This window comes from Python bivittatus, unplaced genomic scaffold (genome assembly GCF_059951505.1).
Source record: "Python bivittatus isolate LINGU-HERP-01145 unplaced genomic scaffold, Pbiv_v1 ctg000970_np1212, whole genome shotgun sequence".
Classification (NCBI taxonomy): Eukaryota; Metazoa; Chordata; class Lepidosauria; order Squamata; family Pythonidae; genus Python; species Python bivittatus.
Genome location: NW_028277121.1, coordinates 3,725,956 through 3,739,891, shown reverse-complemented (window position 1 = coordinate 3,739,891; position 13,936 = coordinate 3,725,956). Strand labels below are relative to the sequence as shown.

General features: G+C 46.8%; 1 protein-coding gene across 4 annotated transcripts in view; it reads left to right on the top strand.

Moving 5' to 3' along the window:
* Positions 1 to 13,936, top strand: part of ABLIM2 (actin binding LIM protein family member 2) — a 61,477-nt gene that overhangs the window by 24,022 nt on the left and 23,519 nt on the right. For 2 of the 4 annotated variants that reach the window (XR_015794169.1, XM_088131118.1), the window contains exons 9-12: positions 1,040 to 1,123; positions 2,018 to 2,164; positions 4,803 to 4,923; positions 10,150 to 10,248. Coding sequence is in view for 1 of the 4 variants with exons in the window: in XM_088131118.1 (XP_087987244.1) it covers positions 1,040 to 1,123; positions 2,018 to 2,164; positions 4,803 to 4,923; positions 10,150 to 10,248 (451 nt within the window). In the remaining 3 variants the exon portion in view is untranslated. The remainder of the gene's footprint in view (positions 1 to 1,039; positions 1,124 to 2,017; positions 2,165 to 4,802; positions 4,924 to 10,149; positions 10,249 to 13,936) is intronic. The other 2 variants (XR_015794171.1, XR_015794170.1) reach the window with 1 other exon arrangement.

Here is a 13,936-nt window from a genome sequence, read left to right as displayed (position 1 = left end):
TCTGCCTCCCTGCTCAAATATCCCTCTTTAAGCAGCTCTGCTCCTTTGTGGAAACCAGCGAGCTCTTGGAGGCACGTAACAACGTCCAACGTTAGAAGATTCACCGTGATGCTCTTCCTTCTGTCCTGGAAGGAAAATTAAGAGGAGTCCCTTATAATGATTGATTATGCCCGTGCAAGTCAAATGCAATGGCATCCTTAAGCCAGGCTTTACTACGCTGCCTCTTTTGCAGAGATGCTAGAAACAGGCAGTATTTGTCTAGAGGACTTCCAGGACGTACAGACCGCTTTTCTATCCAACTGCCGTGGGCTGCTCAGTACAGCTCCACATTGCTGGAAGTGGCTAAATTTTGCTCTGCTGCTTTCAGCTGCCAAATTTTGACCCAGCAAGAGAAAGTCTTTTGACCCAGAAAAGGAGAATTCAGGAGTCCGTTAGGTTGAGAATACTAAGGACTCTTGGAGCTGGTGATCAGCAAACTGAAACTGAAGTACTTTGGTATGTGGTGTGAATGGGTGATGGAGCAGAAAGAATTATCGCACTTGGAAAGGTTGAGGGGAGTAGATAAAAAAGGTCAGACGAGTGGACAAAATCAAAATGTCCTTGGAAAAGCTGTCTGTTGTAACGGGAAATGGTGCAAGAGGGGGAGCATTTGTCCTAGGAGGCACCTGACTGACGCTTTGATCAGGAGGAAGCACCTCTTCCGATTTCTTCTGATTTTTGGCGCCCATAGGCGGACACAGCTCTCCTCCTTTGGTTTCTGCATGATCCTGTATTTGGGAAACAAAAGCAAAGTTGAAATAGGGCAGTAACGGAAAGACTTTCCTATAGGGTGAAAGTCTTCTTGAAATTTATTTTCATCGTACTGCTACAACCAACCATAGTTCATTATAAAACTAGTTGTTTACAAAAATTCCAGTTTTGAAGTAATTGAGCCTTTACCTGCTAATTTTAGGGGCAAATGTATCTGTAAGCAGGAGGCTTTTAAAGTATTTTCCAACAGTAAATATGTAACAAAATTCATATATGTATTTGTTTTCAGTTGCAGGAAACCAGAACATCATCTGAAAGCATAATTTCTGTGCCTCCTTCAAGTGCATCAGGTTCTCCAAGTCGAGTAATTTATGTATGTATTCATGGTAAAGTACTAAAAAATAAATGGGAAAATGGGAATAGTTCAGAATACAATGGTTTTGATAGGTTCTTATTTGTAAGAGATTGATTGATTGATTGATTGATTGATTGATTGATTGATTGATTTGGATTTCTCCCCTGCCCATCTCCCCCACAGTAGGGGACTCTGGGCGGCTTATCACCAAGAGATCTTTGGAAGTAGCATCTGGGTTTTGTTGGGTGGAGGATTTATTTAAGAGACTTATATGGCCGATCAACTCAGACAGCTGTGACTCTAGGTGGCGTACAGTAAGCAAACAGCAAAATAAACGAGAGCACAAACACTTACCATTAAAATCAGAGCAACAAGAAGCAGTAGGAGATTGGGAATCCAAATGTGCCTTATACCTGTCCTGGCAAGAATTTCAGTCATCCTGACCCTAACACTCAATGCCTCTCTGAAGGCCAACAAGGCCGGGTCCGACTGTGAATTGGGGGGAGACCATTCCAGGAGGCAGGCGAGGCACACCTCCTAGGTCCCATCGGGTGGCATTGTTCCAGAGAAGGGACTATAAACATGCCCATCCTACTAGGTGGATTGGGTCGGGTAGACACCATTGGAGAAAGGCAATCCTGCAAATAATCCAGTTCTGTACCATGTAGCACTTGATAGGTGATAACCAGCACCTTGAATCTGCAAGCCATTAGCTATTTTCCTGTTCCTAGGAATAGATACTATTTTAGGGAAAAGTTTCATTTTTTTCTTTTGCTAAGGCAGCATTTTCACATTTAAGTTCTCTAAAATCTCTGGGGGAAACAATGTACGGACTCAGGATTTTTTTTTTTTTTTAACTTGTACTTTGTCAAGGAAGCTGATACCTTCAGTTCTTCTTTCTTCTATTTTTAGGCAAAACTTGGAGAGGAAATTCTTGACTATCGAGACTTGGCTGCTCTCCCTAAGAATAAGGCCATCTATAACATAGACCGTCCAGATATGATCTCCTACTCTCCCTATATCAGCTACTTGACCGACGACCGGCACAGTTATGGGGAGGTACTGCATGTCTCTGGGTGCTGTGCATGCAAGGAATCTGGAGCAGTAATCGCACTCTGAGATTCCGGTTTTGGTTACCTCTCTGGCTCAAGTGTTAATACTCTTTCAGTAAAAATGTGGTGGATAGATGCTCGAGTTCAGCGCAAAGCCCCATCCATTACGTCACGGTCAGGCCTACACGATTGTTTCTTATCAGAATTTATTTATGAAAGGGGTGCCCCACGTTTCCTCATGTTTTGAGGAGAAATTTGGAGGAAGCTGGAAAAGGAATGGAGGAGGGAGCAGAACAATCAAGAGGGAGGAGCTGAGTCCATTGGAGCTTATCTGATAAAAATAGTAACTCAGACAGGGGCAAGAAACCCAAGAAGAAGGTTTCAAGTTATTAAGAAAGACTCGGTGAACTAGCTATAAAAGAGGGCAGGAAATTCCTCTTCCCGTTTCCAAGATTCTGCACAGTATTTACCCTTGACTAGCATTACAGGCATCGTCCTGAAATCTGTGTAGTTCTTGTTTCCTTGCGCAACTGAGTGGGGTAACCATGGGGAAACAGAGGTAGCATTCAGCTATACATCTCCTATTTGGCACAAACTAGGCTGACACTCGCTGAGCTTTAGCTTTTCCCACCTGCCTACCCAAGGAGGAGCACCGTTCCTTTGGAATAGCAGCACCAGCTTGGCTTCCTTTGGTGGGATCCACGTCCAGTGAGTTTAGTGTCACTTGCTGACCTTGATCTCCAAGACTTGCTAGCATCTCTCTCTCAGTCCATGTGTTTGGGCCCTCCTTGGAATGGATGGGGGAATGTTCAGCGTATACAATCTCTTGACTACTTTGTACCATATTACTTTATGCTTGATGGTGGATAGCTGAACACGTGAAATGAGCCTGCAGAAAAGTCCTCTTTCTGAGATGATCTAAAGATGCTTTTGCCTCTCCGTGTGCAAAGTCTTATTTCACTTTCTTCCTTTCCCTCCCTCCCCCTCCCTTAACCTCCCCATGGGGTGGGCTTGGGGGACTTGCCCTAGGGCCCTCTGTGGGGCTTATGAGTGAGCCGGAAACTATTCCACTGACAGATTACAACAAAGCTGAACAATCCACATAAGGAAGCCCCAAGCCCAGAATAAGAGCACCACTTTGCATCTTCTCCGGGAGAAGGAATCATGCAACTCAGGGAAGAATGCCGTCCTCGGCACTGGGCGGCTGAGAAAACTTGCTTCGTGGTGCAACAGTCCTTGGTGGGCTTCACGATGGAACTTGTAGGAAGACCTGGGAGCTGGCCTGGGAGGGCCCTCTTCGAGAACCAGGACCTGGAAGCCTTGAAATAAAGATCCAACATCTTGACTGACCCAGAAACATATTGGCGGCCTATACAGTTGGTACTTAATATCTTTTGCTTCCTAAGGAGGGAGATGCAGGGTGGCATTTTTTGCTAAGCCTAAAGTCACAGAGTTTTGGAGTTAGACAGCCATTGTGGCCATGCAGGCCAACCTCCTGCTCGGTGTAAGAATCCATATTAAAGCATCCTCAGCACTTGACTGTCTAGCCTGGGCCTGAACATATAAGGAAGATTGGCTTTATCTGAGAAGCGCGTTTGGATAAAAGAAACTCCCAAATCTGTTGCAGTGAAGAGATGATAATCCGGTGATCCAAAAACCTGTCCTGTTGAATGCAAGAACCTTCTAGCGTTCTCTCTGATTTGCCTGCGTGTCATCTCATTTCTCCTCCATCTCATTTCTACCTGCAGATTATTTGAGCGGCTGAAATAGAGGACCGGTTGTCCTCATGCCAGTTGCGTTTCACTCTCCAACCATGGATGTTTTTTCCTTGGGGCCTCCTATAAAAAGAGTGGTGTCCACATTGATCCTGCATTCAGCTTGAAAAAAGGAGTCACCCAGCGTTCTGTGTTCGGTATTTTGGCAGCAAAAGAAGGTGGCTGGATGAAGCTGTGCAAATTTGGTCCCGTGTATTTGGAGATAGTTCCATCACGACCTTATTTTCTTAATGGGGTCAGAGAACAGGAGGCACTGAACTCCAGTGTTTAAGCATCGTCTCTCAGCCTCTTCTGCATAATTTGGTTCGTCAGACTCTTTAATTCGGATGATACCTAAGTTTCTGAGTCCTTCTGTGGTGTCACTTTCTGCGCCCCTAAGATTGTGGGTAAACCTACCATTGTTGGATCCTCCCAGCCTGGGCAGATGGCAGAAGTATTCCATATTATTTTGGAGTGTTGGTGGATGAGGCCCGCCATGGTTTCTGTGTTTGGCACAGATAATTTAGAGAGATTGCCTACTCCCCTCCCTTCCCCTCCCCTCCTGGTTCCTCATCTTTTACTGGAGTGTCTTCTGCCTGATGTTTCCTTATGTTTCCAGATCTGAGATGTCGTTCTTGGGTTTTTTCTTCTCTGTTTGCAGGGAAGGAAAGTGGCATCTTGTCTTGCTTCATGGGGTGGTTACCCTGTAGCAGATATCTCGGTTACTGGGAATGATGTCCCATAGCTCGCATAAACAAAATAAATGCCTGGGGAACAGTCCCAAAAAAGGAACATTACCTATATCAGAGCTGCTGACTGCAGGAATCTTGTGTGCGCCTTTTTCTCCCCTGATGGCATAAAAAACATCCGCCTCCCCCATCCTCTTCACAGGGTGACCAAGAGGACCAGTCCTTCAAGCCGTGCCGGATTTCAAGCCCCAGCTCCACCAGCTCGCTGGGCTATGGGCGTACCACTCCTCTTTGCCATTCGCCTCCGAATTTCAGCAGAGCAGGTAAGGGCCAGGCAGGGCTCTTGCCCCCCAGAAGAGAAACCTTTCTGTCTTTCTGTGTACCTGGCCAAGACGCCCCGGACTCGGTGAAGGATGTAGCCCAGAGTGCTTTAAACATTACCAGATATGCTGCCCTGGGCACTGAGCACCTTCAGGGAGCTCGTGGGAGGTCCCCTGAAAGGACTCCTTTTGAACAGCAGTCAAAACAGCTCCTCCCCACCGAAGGAGAAAAGCCACGTAGCAAGAGGGCGTATGAAGCCGTCCTTCGGCCACGGCACCTGCTCTTCCCAGGGGATGGGGGGATTCCACTGACCACTTTCTTCTGCAGAAGTAGAATCCAGTTCAAATGGGTGGTCCTGTGGTGTTGGAAAGGGCTGTGGGTGAGCACACCTAGATTACTGGGCCATTTCATGTTTTGTATTTGTTTGGAACTGATTCTGCTATCCATCTGTGGCATTTTTTAGGGGACAGGCAGAACATAGATATTTTTACCAAATATATCTTTTCTGCAGTATTTTCGCTCCGTATGGTGTATGTGTGCTTGTGGCTAGAAAACAATGTGAGAATACTCTTGGGGGGAAGAGCGGTTTAGAAATGTTTCAACATTTGTGAGCAAGATGAGAATATGAAAAACAAGACCCTTTAGAACAATTACCTTGAAATTTCTTTCCTTGGAGGGGAAAATTATGAATGTTCTTAATAAGATTAATGTTTTCCAGGAGACATACTTGTGCCATTCAGTTTGTTTGTTTGATGTTATTTTGTGGAAATGTCTTGTTCTGGTTGAACGTTCACATTTCCACTCATAATTCTTGAGGGAGCACTGGATAAATATGAAGGCTGGGAAAGGTCCAGTAAGCCGAACCAACGGGCAGAAGGGTTTCTGAGTTTCTTAAAAAGCAGCATCCTTCTGTAAGAGCTCTTGACAGAAGGGGAAAGTTAAAGCTAAACAATAAGTCTATCCTGAAACTCTGTGGAATGAAGATGCAAAACCTTTAACCTGCTTCGCAGATTTCTGCATTCTTGCTCTAATTGTTGTGAGAGGGATACTAGGTCTCTTAGTGTGAGATGCTGCCTAATATCACCAAAATATACAGAGAATTCCTACAGGAATGGTGAGATTCTGGGAAATGTAGTGAACTTGAAAGATTGGGGATAATGGTCACTTTCATTTATTGGAAAAGAGTTGCAGGGCCTTTGGCGGCGGGGGGCGGAGGACACCCTGCCAACGAGAGATGCCCTCCTGCCAGACGCTGCCCTTCTGCAGGAGGATCTGCCTCAGGGCCCCCAGGCTGGCACTTCCTCTTATACCACAATCTCACTGAAAGGCTTTGAGAATGGGACTTTTTTTAACGTTTGACTCCTTTTCTGTATTTCAAAAAACTGAAAGGAGTTTGGTGGCACCTTCTCCAACTAATGGATGTTATTACAACGCATAAGCCGGAGAGAGGGGAAAGGCCTGCTGGTCCGAGGCGTGTGCCGACCCTGCTGTGCCAGGACCCAGAGTCAGCTCCCCAGCCAGGCGCCCCCCAAGAGGACGGACCAGCTCTCCTCGTCGCCTGCCGTGGCCGTGCAGGCGCCCTGAGAGCAGGATCCAGCCGCTGCTGGCTGCCCGGGTTGGGGAAGGTCATGGGGGGAGACTGGCCTTGGCCTGGGGGGCCCGGGGCTCTGACCACACTAGCAGCACGGCTGCACGGCTGAACGTTGAGGGCTGATTGGCAAAGCCAGGTTCTCCCAGGGCTTGCGCAGACCAGTTGCCCTTTCTCGAGGGCAGGGGTGCACGATGTCATCCTCTCCCTGCCCCCAGCCCGCCAGGAAGGCAACTTCCACTCAGAGTTTTCTGCTGTACGTCAAAATCTGTATTTTCTGACGTAGGTCACTCAAGCCCAGCTGTCTGGATTGACTGACTGATCAGATTGATGAGATTTCTAAGGCTGCCCAACTCACAAATTGCACTTTCCTTGTGGGCAAAGACCTTCATTCTGTGCTGTGGCAGAAATGCTCTCCAGTTACTCTGTGGCCATTTTATTTCTATTCTTAACAAATTCACCCATGGAGTGGTGACAAGCTAGGCTTTTTTTCTTTGTAAGAATTTCACTGAGGGAACAGTGAAAGGAAGGACCAGTCTTTGGTTTTTTTTTAACCTGTGAGATTGGCAAGAGTCCTGCCACTTTTCCCCTTCTGTCCAAATTTCAGGAAAAATTATGGAAATGATTTCCCCCCTTTCTTTTTAGCAGTCCAAGAGGGGTAGCAAAGAGAGGAATCCACTGTCAGGGGGTATGGTAAACGCAGTCAGATTAAACACCAGGCCATCCCCGTGGCTCACGCGGAGGAAGGATGGAAATCTGGAAAGTGAGTGGTTTCTTAAGCCAACTTCATTTGCAGCTGGATTACGCACACGGAACAAGTAGCTGAAGGCTGCCATGCAGAAGGCCCTTGGGCCCGAATAAAAGTTTCCCCATCATTGGACTTTGTAGCCGAGAGGTTGGGGTCAAATTAGGGGCAACAAGGCCAAGGTGCACCTTCCTGCTGAGCCAGGAAGTTCCCAGGGGATCTCCACTCAACCAGCATCCCAGAAATGTAGGGTCAGAGCAAGAAGTTGCCAAAACATGGATTCCACTTGGAAAAGGAAAGAGACAGGGTAGGACAGGGAGGGAGGGAGGAAGGAAGGAGGAAGAAGCCTCCTTTTGAAACCGTCTCCCCAAATGAAGCTGGGGCCTTTTCCGCACCTGGATCCCTGTGACAGAAGAAAGAGGGGGCCCCTCAGCCCCCATGCTGAAGTTTGGACAAGAACTCGTATTACGATCAGCCTGACTTAATATTCACACTCGTCCTGTAGCTCTTAATCGCAGGGGGGTTGCTGTGAATTGGAGTCTGCCTTGGACGGTCAGGTTCCTGAAGCCCGGCAGGCATTTAACTCTTCCGCGGGGCATGGCCGCCCCATCGGAGATCAAGGCGATGGTGTCCAGGGGAGGGTTAAATGCCTGCATGGGCTTTGGGAACCTGCCCATAAAGTGCAAACATGCCACAGGAAAGAGAAGCAGGGGGTGGGGGGGAATGAGAGAAAATCATGTATTTACTGAATAAGGAGGAGGGCTCTTTTTTCAACAATTGCCTACAAATGATTGGAAAGGGAAGATCACTAAGAGGAAAATCCGACATTCACACTTTGTGCTGGAAGGGGAGGAGGGAACCTTATGTTATGTATACATTTTATTTATCATATTTATATGCTGCCCATCTCACAAAATGTGACTCTGGGCGGCATGCAGTAAAATTTCATCCACTAAATAAAGTTGATTTTATACATTGTGCGAAACATTAATCAGTTTGGATTTTTGTTTCCCTTTTATTTGGTGTGTTGGTTAAAGCAGTGCATCGACATAGGCACTGCGATGGGGAGACGTGACTTGTGGCTAATGGAGCGTTCCTGCTGCAGACCTCTGCTCCTTGTTAGAACAGCCCCCCTTTCCAGGCTTCTGTGCCTGAAAAAAAAGGTGCTGCTGCTTTAAGACTTGCATTAGTTTAAGGAGATTAAAACAGCCACATCTTTTTTCAGGCTTATTTGAAAGCCTGGAAGAAATTGTGGCTGTTTTAATGATTGGCACAGAGGTGCCATGCACACGAGGTCCCTGGGACTACTTCCAAATCCCTTTCAAAGTGCATACATCCAAAATGGTTATGTCTGAACTCTGCCACTATGGCTTGTTCAACTAACCATGGCTTACTATGACCTGAGCCTATGCATTGTTCAGTAATTCACATTAATTATGTTCCTACTCCTCAACATATAATTCACTGTTTGCTGAGAACCGTACTGGAAATTTTGCATTAAAATAATTGGCAGCCATGATTATCCTCTTGGATGTTGTCAGGACCCTCTGAACAAGAGCTCGAGGTCTTTCAGGGCTTAACAGATCAGTGGGCTGATATTGCAGGCCTACACAACTTTTGAACTGTTAGGGTAGATGCGGCTCACCAGCAATGTAAGTCTTTTTGGATTTTTTTACCCCGCCTTTATTATTTTTATAAATAGCTCAAGGCAGCAAACATATCCAATACTCCTTCCTCCTCCTATTTTCCTACAACAGCAACCCTGTGAGGTGGGTTGGGCTGAGAGAGAGTGACTGGCCCAGAATCACCCAGCCGGTTTTCATGCCTAAGGACTCACGGTCTCCTGGTTTCTAGCCATTAGACCAAACTGGTTCCTCCTCCCACTCCAAAGACAAACCTTCTGGGTACCTGGTAGATAAAAATATTTGGACAGTGGCTGTATTTGGCTTGCTAGTGACAAGTTGTGCAAGTAAGTACCACATTAACTGCAGTAGTAACATCCTCAGGAGGGCTCATTCTCAGTCTTTCCAAGAGCTTTCAGTTCACCCTTAGCAGAACAGAGCTGATATAATGGTGACCCCTGGACTGGGCAGGAGAAGGATCCCACCTTGGGGAATCCTTTCTCCAGCTTGGAGCAGCCTGCCAGGAAGCAGGTGGACTGTGGCCAGACTGGGAAACAGATGGGAGAACATAGACCAACCCTTTTCTCTGGGGCATGAGTCCTACTGAAATGAATAGGACTTCGTTCCGTGATTGAGAGCAGAAGGGCTTCCTCGGGGATGACCAGGAAGAGGGTTTCCTAGCCACCCTTGGCTCTATTCCCATCCTATGCCTAGCTGGATCAAAGAGGGTATTAACCTGTCAGGGGAACACGGGGGTGGGTGGGTGGTAGGCGTAGTCCCAAACAGATTCAGACATACACAGGATTAAACAAACTTCACCTGGCCAGCACTCCTGGTGGGACACTTGATATCCAGTTATGTGGTTAATTTTGCCCAGCTGGTCTTCCAAGAAAACAAGTTGAAAAGAAAGAATGGATGAAGAAGTAAACTTTAGCGAGCCAAGCCACTTTTGCTCTGTCTGCCTAGCCAGGGGGAAAAGCTGGGGGTCTCAGAGCCGGGCCATCCTCTTCTGGGCAGAAGCTCTGGGGGTCCTTGGCCTGAGAGAGAAACCTTGGGCCTATTTGTGCCACTGCCTGCTGCCAGAATTGCCAGTGTGGAGATCTGATTGGGGTGGTGGGAATTGTCAAAGCTGCTAATCAGACCCAAGGCAAACAAATTTTGCATTTGTAGTAGGGCTTTTTTTTTTTTCATGAATTGCAAGGTATTGTTGTGAGAACTTTCTAGCAAGTAAGTGAGTGAGTTTGTTTTCACTTAACTGTTTGTTGCCCCCCAGCTGGTACCGAGACTCCTGGTACCAGTAGCTGCCAGTCCCTGCCCAACCACCCAAGCCTTACCTCTGCATTCAGACATCATTACATCCCTTTCTTCAAAGGTAAGGCCCAAGAATGCCGCCTGTGATGTGGTGCCTGTAGACATCTCCAGGGGTGTGCTTCATGTTGTGCCTGCATGTGCCTGCATGGAATATTTTTTCTCCTAACATTTGTGAGTGCTTTCTCAGTATGGATTCTAGCCCAGTCCCTCCGTGGGAATGAAATGATTACGGAAGGCAAACTTTTTTAGCTTTGTAAATGATACTGCATTATTTCAAACGTGTTTTTTCAGTATTTTGATAAATCCAAGGGGTGAAGCTCATGGAAGTAAAGAGTGATTGCAGGATCAGCTATGTACCCAGAATTTGTATGGGTTTTTGGAAAACCTGCTAGAACATTGATGATGCAGAGATCTTTTTCAGTCCATCGGTGTGGCATCCCAGATGCTGTTTCAGTTGCAGCGGATCTCCTGGGCTGGGCCTGATATTAGATGGGAGGGTTGCTTACAGTATTTCACAAAAGCATGGAGAATGGGTACGTAAGGGTCCTACCATGCTTCAGATTGAAACAGGTGCTTTGGTCCCCAGAGAGACCCTCCTCTGGCACCTGTTTGCAACTTTTTAAAGCAGCTGCCTCCTTTGCTTGGACCTCTCCTGTGCACTCCAGAGTGCCTGTGTGCCTTTGGATCTGCAGTGTTATGCAGCCCCCGATGTGTACATGCTGCAGACTCTGGGAAGGACCAGTGGGATCTCTCGAACATTTTTTTTCGTGAGAATGCCTTTTCCTCTCTCAGTACCAGCATGACTTAAAATCTAAGTCCATTTAATGAGATATGTTAACTTCCAAGGAGTGCCAGTTTTAATAATGCAAAGGAAGGTTGGAGAACAGTAACAAAAATAGCAAAGTAAGTATTTCCTGGATGAAATGTAGCTCCTTTTAGGGATCCCTGGTAAAGTGGATAAACTTCCTGATGTGTGTGGAGCATGTAACTAATCTAACTGAAGATAGGCTGATAGTTCCCTGGACCTAGAATGATAATTATTTTCTCTTGATTGAAGATGAGCGTTTCTGATGTGCTCAAGGTGTCTGCAGGTTATGATCAAAAGAGTCAAGAGGGCAGCTACCACAAGTGTGGACAACATTCTGCCTGTTTTTGATGTGTGATGTGCTGCTTCCCATTCTCTTGCACACCTTCTGGATTTGGGTGCCCTCCAAATGGTCAGACTTCAGGTTGCAGGATTTCTACTCAAAACAGCCAGTGGTGGCACGTCCTCAGAGTTCCAGAGTTGGAAAGTCAAAGTTAGGCCATCTTCTCAAAGAGATCCCTGTTTGGTGGGGGGGGTGGGGGGGAGCTCCTTTGAAAAAGCTCTATACTCCTGTGGTTGCTGTGGGCAGAACTGTGGTTCCTCACTTTGTTTAGAGAGCAAATAACTTGAAAGACAAATTTCAGTGTCCATGATCTAAACACAGTGGAAGGGATTTGGGTACATATTTTGAAACCCTGGATGAGGGCACAGTCTTTTTCCCAGAGCTGAATGCACGAGGCGCCCTCAAGCTGGGTGTGTAATCTCCCACACAACACGCTCTACCTTTAAAAGAGCAAAGCCACATGAGGAATCTGGGATCCCAGAACCGAAGCAAGTCCCAGAAGCTATTTGCGTGATCCCTTGCAATCCAATAAGCCAAAGACTTTCTCCTGCTGAGAGATCTTCCCAAGATGACAGTTACCCTCTGCTCCTTTCTCACGCACACTCCATTGATGCGCACACACGTGCCCTTCCCCATCATCTGTTCCTTGCGTGTGCCTCTTTCGATGCACCTGCTTACTGCTAATGGACACGTAGACGTGGAAACAGTGTAGTGGATATGTATACGTGCATGTGTCCATATACATGCACACATCCATGAGTACCCACTACACTGTTTCCATTCAGGGTCAGCAGCAGTGTTACCGGCGTGCAGGCATGGAGTGGATAACAGGCACTGGATCAGAGAAAGAAAAGAAACATAGCTGCAACTAGTTTATGCCAACGCTGTTCATTGGCCTTGCCATCCCTGCATCTACCACTTCCTCACCCTGATTCATCTATTCGCATGTGGTTGGCTCCTTGGGTTGCTGACAGCAGTGAAATTGCAGAGGACAAACATGCCCTGACAATTAATTGCAGTTTACTCACTTCTTACAAAAAATAAGTTATTTCAAAGAGGAGAACCACGCTGCTCCGTATCCTGCAGACTCTTCCGAGTCCCTCCGGCTCGTTTCCTGCGACAAGCAAGTGAGGCCTTTGTGGACCCTGTGGTCCCTTTTAAGCCACCGTTCAGAAAGGACTAGGAGATGTTCCTTAGGGCATTGCTTGTCCCATTGGAGTGGTTGTGTTCAGTCATGCAGCTTAGCACTGTGGCAGGATGCATGGAAAGGCCCACTCGGGCCAGCAGAACTTGCAGCTTGAAGCTCCCCGGCTCAGTAGCTGGGATGGGGCTTTGGGACGGGCTGCAGAGTGCTCAGATGCGTGGTGGCTTCTCAGCTCCAGACTTTTCCTGGGGAAAAGGTGATCAGGGGTGAAGCACATTCATATCCCAGAAGGGTGGGCTCATTTCAAATGTCCGTGGTAAAACAAGAAGAAGTCATGATTAGTAGCGGATTCCACAACATGCTGTTTTGGCGATGGCGCAGTAAGTCCATGACTTGATAATCCAACATCTTCATTAATTGTTGTGGAGTACAATAAAAAGGGAGAACCCAAAACAGTTGTTATCAACCCAACGAGGTATCTCTCCCAGCCTTCCTAATCTGAATCTGAAATTAAATGTATTTCATTTCATAACAACTTTTTTTGTGTGAGCTGGATTTCTCACATTAACTATAGTTCTGCAGCAAAATGTGATAGGAATGAGATTGCCACTCTGTAGACAAACACATCTGGGGTGTTGCTGTTATTCAGTCCTCTCTTATGTTATTGCAAGAAATCAATTAAGTCGGTCATACAGAGAAGGAGATACAATACATCATGATCTTATCACTAAAATATATAAAGGTTAGATTATGATATATTGGGGAGAAAAAGTTCCTTTACTTAATCCAGAGAATTCAAAGGGAAAAACAGCATGTAGATTGTATTTGTTGCAAGGATCTGAAGCCATCCAGAGCAGCTCCTGGTCGTGGCAGGAATCCATGAAACCGTCTCAGATGAAGGGCTTTCCAGCCCCATTTGAGAAGCACCAGCAAGGGCATTTGAATGCAGCTCCGAGCAGCTCCTAGATCAGTGGTTCTTAAGCTGCCCGACCCAACTGCCCCTTTTGCCAGTCCTGAATAATGTCATGACCCCAACAGAAAAACCCAGACAATCTTCCACATGACATGCTCTACCTCAGCAGCATCAGTCCCAGACTGGATCCTTGACTCACAAGCAAGCGACTGCAGATCGCTCCATTACCCCCAGGATAAGCCTAGTCTAAGAACCAATGTGCTATATCGTAAAACCCAGCATCAACCATCGATTTAACCCTAATCTAATTCAGCATCTTTTCACTAAGACGCTGCTGCTGGAATGGGACCTGTGGATATACTTGGAATTTGGGGAGACCTCTTGGGCACTTTCACAAAATGGCTGTGGACACCCAGGTCTACAGTACTTGCCTGCTCGGCAGCAAACTAAGTCTAAAGAATCGGGCTGGGCTTGGAGAGAAATCCCGCTGACTGGTTGTCCCCGGTTTTACTCCGTTCCACGAGCTGTCCCAGACCGCCCCAGC